Source organism: Filicampus tigris, chromosome 11 (genome assembly GCF_054856515.1).
Source record: "Filicampus tigris isolate MCC_2025a chromosome 11, RoL_Ftig_1.0, whole genome shotgun sequence".
NCBI lineage: Eukaryota > Metazoa > Chordata > Actinopteri > Syngnathiformes > Syngnathidae > Filicampus > Filicampus tigris.
This window is the reverse complement of record NC_141227.1, coordinates 19,559,997-19,563,627: the sequence shown is the minus strand read 5'-3', so window position 1 is coordinate 19,563,627 and position 3,631 is coordinate 19,559,997. Positions and strand designations below refer to the sequence as shown.

General features: G+C 45.1%; 1 protein-coding gene across 1 annotated transcript; it reads right to left on the bottom strand.

Moving 5' to 3' along the window:
• On the bottom strand, positions 1-3,398 carry hmx3a (H6 family homeobox 3a). The gene is made up of 2 exons (XM_086045277.1): positions 2,852-3,398; positions 1-1,943 (listed from the first exon to the last, which is right to left on the bottom strand). Exons 1-2 carry the CDS (start codon positions 3,144-3,146, stop codon positions 1,264-1,266), a joined length of 975 nt encoding a protein of 324 aa, XP_085901403.1. The 5' UTR covers positions 3,147-3,398; the 3' UTR covers positions 1-1,263.
• Between the last annotated feature and the right edge of the window lie 233 nt (positions 3,399-3,631).

The window sequence follows — 3,631 nt, the reverse complement described above, 5'->3', positions numbered from 1 at the left end:
TTACGCTCCGGGAAATAAAATAAATTAAATTGCAAAGGAAAATAGCATGCATTCTTCTTCTTATTATTATTTTTTTTCCTGAATTTTCTGAGTTTCTTAAATTACACAGACTCACTCACACACGAGGAGTTGGTTGGCTGTTTGGTGGCATCAAGTGTCCGGTGACACTTGTCGGATCATGTTTGTTACAAAGTAGCAGCTCAATAATTCATACTTTGAAATGTTATACATGCTCTTCAACTTTTCTGCGCTTCAGATCAACCGCTGCCAAATGTGGTTGTCATCTAATAATCTTTTTTTTTTTTTAAATCTATAATCTAAATATTAAATACACATTTTATCAATTTTTATTTTTTTGATTAAAATGTACTTGCTAAACAACAAAGGAGATGTATAAAACACACACACACCTACACACAGTAATGCCTTCTTTTGTGACGACATTATACAGATGATTATTTTGACAAGATGGTGGTAATTACGCATCTAATTGAAGGGACCATTTTTATGCTAAATGCATTTTTTAAATCCACCTGTCCGTTTAAAAAATGAATGAAATTAAAAGAAAACATCGCCAGCGCAGCGATGCAAAAATGAACAATAACGGGAAAAAAGAAGATAGGGAATAATCTCCATTTATTTCAGTACCACGTGGTTCATCAATACAATATCAAAAGAAACGATGTGTGTGTGTTTTTTCTGTACAAAGAGAGAAGAAAAAAAACAACTCCTGACTCCTCGTTAATTAAATATATACATTTACATAACTTTATACAACAAATTGAAAAACTCAAACTAATGACACAAACAAACAATCACAGTCATGTACAGTGGGGAGTGTCTTGATTGTCACCCGTCACGAGCTCTTTGTCACAACAAATCAAGTCAAATGTACAACAAATTATTATTGTTTGGAATGACGTATTGCACATAACGGTTAAAAAACGGTTCTATGAACAAGACAGTCATGGAGCTTCTTTTGGACTGTAAACAAGAACTAAAAAAAAAAATAGAAGAAATAAAAAAATAGACACTCTTTAGGCAGTGTTAGCAGGTACTCCTGAGATGATGATAATAATAATAGTAATAATAATAATAATAATAATAATAATAATAATGTGGCTGAATTGTCGGATCACATGTAAACTGTCAGAGGTCCTTTCAGGCCTTTCAGTGTTTTTCTTGCTTGTTTTTTCATCGGTATAAAAATAGGATGTCTTTTTTTTTGTTTGTTTGTTTGTTTGTTTTTTTCTTCCCCTCTCCTCACACGGGTCTGAGAAGCGGCACGGAGGTGACGATGGGGTGCGAGTAGTAGACGCCCGGGTGCGGGAAGGTGAGCAGCGGCTGGCTAGCGGGGGGCACGCTGCCTTGGGCGGCGCCCGCCGCCCCCTCCCCCGCCGAGTTCTCGTGGTAGAGGATGGGCACCCGCACGATCCTCTGCGCGGCAGCGTGGCTCAGGTTGGCCGCCTCCAACTCGGCGGCCAGCTGCCGCTTCCACTTGTTGCGGCGGTTCTGGAACCAGATCTTCACCTGCGTCTCGGTCAGGTGCAGCGAGGCGGCCAGGCCGGCGCGCTCCGAGCTGCTCAGGTAACGCTTCATGTCGAACGTGGACTCCAGCTGGAAGACTTGGCTCCGCGAGAACACGGTGCGGGTCTTCTTCTTGCGGCACGGCTTCTTGTCTGCGCCGTCGCCGCAGCCGCCGCCGCCGCCGCCGCCGTCGTCGTCGCGCTTCTTCCAGTCGTCCAGTTCGTCCTTCTTGGCCTCGTCCGAGTCGCTCTCCTCCAGGATGATCTCGTCGCCGCTTTTGCTAGCCGTGCGCTCGTCGTCGTCGTCGTCGTCGTCTTTGGTGTCCGGCTCGGACTTGAGCAGCAGCTCCGGGGAGTCCCGCTCCGTGCCCGACGTCGGGGACGAGTCCCGCATGGCTGTCAGCTTCTGTGCGGCGGCTGCATGCGGGGAAACGTCACCGGGGGAGTTAATGCTAGCAGCATGGCAGGCTTTGAGACATTTCAAAGAAGTCGATCTAATTATTATACTCGCGAGGCGTCATTTGATGTATTTTAATATATATGAGAAAAACGCACGTTCGCCTCCAAAACACTCTCACTGCATGATTACTATTTGAAAATATATTTCAAAGAAATACATTTAGGGATTCATTTACTTTTATCCTATGGATATTAGCAGTGATTTAAATCACCCTGGCATAAAATGTCATCAAAAATGTACTTGGAGACACACTTTCGATCCCAAAACAAACACGAGATGTATGTTGAATTACTAATATTCGTGGCCCAAACAACTCCTATCATCAATATCTAATTTGTTATTATTATTAATATTAGCATAATGTTGCATGATGTCCACAAAGTATCTTTACAATGTTACAATGACTTCTAGCCATTAGCTTTTGCAACACACTTTGTTACATTGGAAATTCACTTTATGAGGACTCTGTACTAAATTCTATATTAAATATTGTAAACCTTAATAATATTTTTGGAGCATTTTCGGGAAATGTGAAAAAAAAATTAACCAACAAGAAAAGTTGCTGTTGCTGAGCATGAATTACTCAGAATATACAGACATATATCTTTTTTTTTTTTTTTTTAAACAGCATGCACTTTGGTGAATTGTTAATGTTATTTCTATTAACTTATTTTGTTCATGTTGCTATTGTGGCAGTACGTTAAAAACAAATAAAGCACTGGAATTGAAACATTATATTTGTAATCACATAACTTGGTAGAGGCAGATGGACGCCTCGTATACTCAATTTTACATGTTATCTATCCATCTGTGAGAGTGTGTGTGCGTGTGCGTGAGGGTGTGTGCGCGCGCGTGTGTGTCTTACCTTCACTTCTGTGGATGTGCGCGGTCGAGTTTAGGGCGTATGGGTACCACCAGGCCGAGGTGCGCTCCAGGTAGTGTGCGGGCAGAGTGAAGCGCTGAGCCGGCAGCTCGAAGCGAGGGAAGCCGAAGTCGGCCACCTGCGACAGGGAGAAGCCTCCTGCAGCCTCCAGGGCTGCCCGCTGGGCCGCCAGCGGCGGCGGCGTCGGCTTGCTGGCCGGCTTGCTGTCGCAGTTGAGCAGGTTCTTGATGAAGAAGGGCGAGTCCTTGGCCGGAGCCTCCTGCGTGGTCTCGGGCATGGCGGCGGAGGCTTCTTCTTGTTGTTGTTTCTTTTCTTCTGGGTTTTTTTTTTTTTTTTTTTTTGGTTTTGCTTGGCGGCGAAATCAAACTAGAGAGACGGAAGACGGTGGAGGGACAGCGGGAGCGTGCGCAGGCGTGCCAGATGGATCATCCCGGGGCTCGAACGCCGAACCGCGAGCCGCCGTGCAGGCGCGTGATGCTAATGACGAAATAAAAATGTCATCCAAGTTAAATGCGGAAAGTACAGGCGATTGCGCTCGCACAATGGCAAATGGGATTAAGGCAGAGACTTTGAGGAGGGAGGAGAGAGAAAGCGAGAGGGAGAGAGAGGGAGGACATCCTCCCCTCTTTGGCTGCTGGGCGCGCGCGCGCGCGCGTGTACGCGTGTGTCCGTCTGTTATTGCTCTCATAAAGTCCCGTTAGGCAGCAAATGAGCAGCAGGCTGTTAACGCCAAAAGGAAGAAGGTTTGCGGCTCGACGCAAC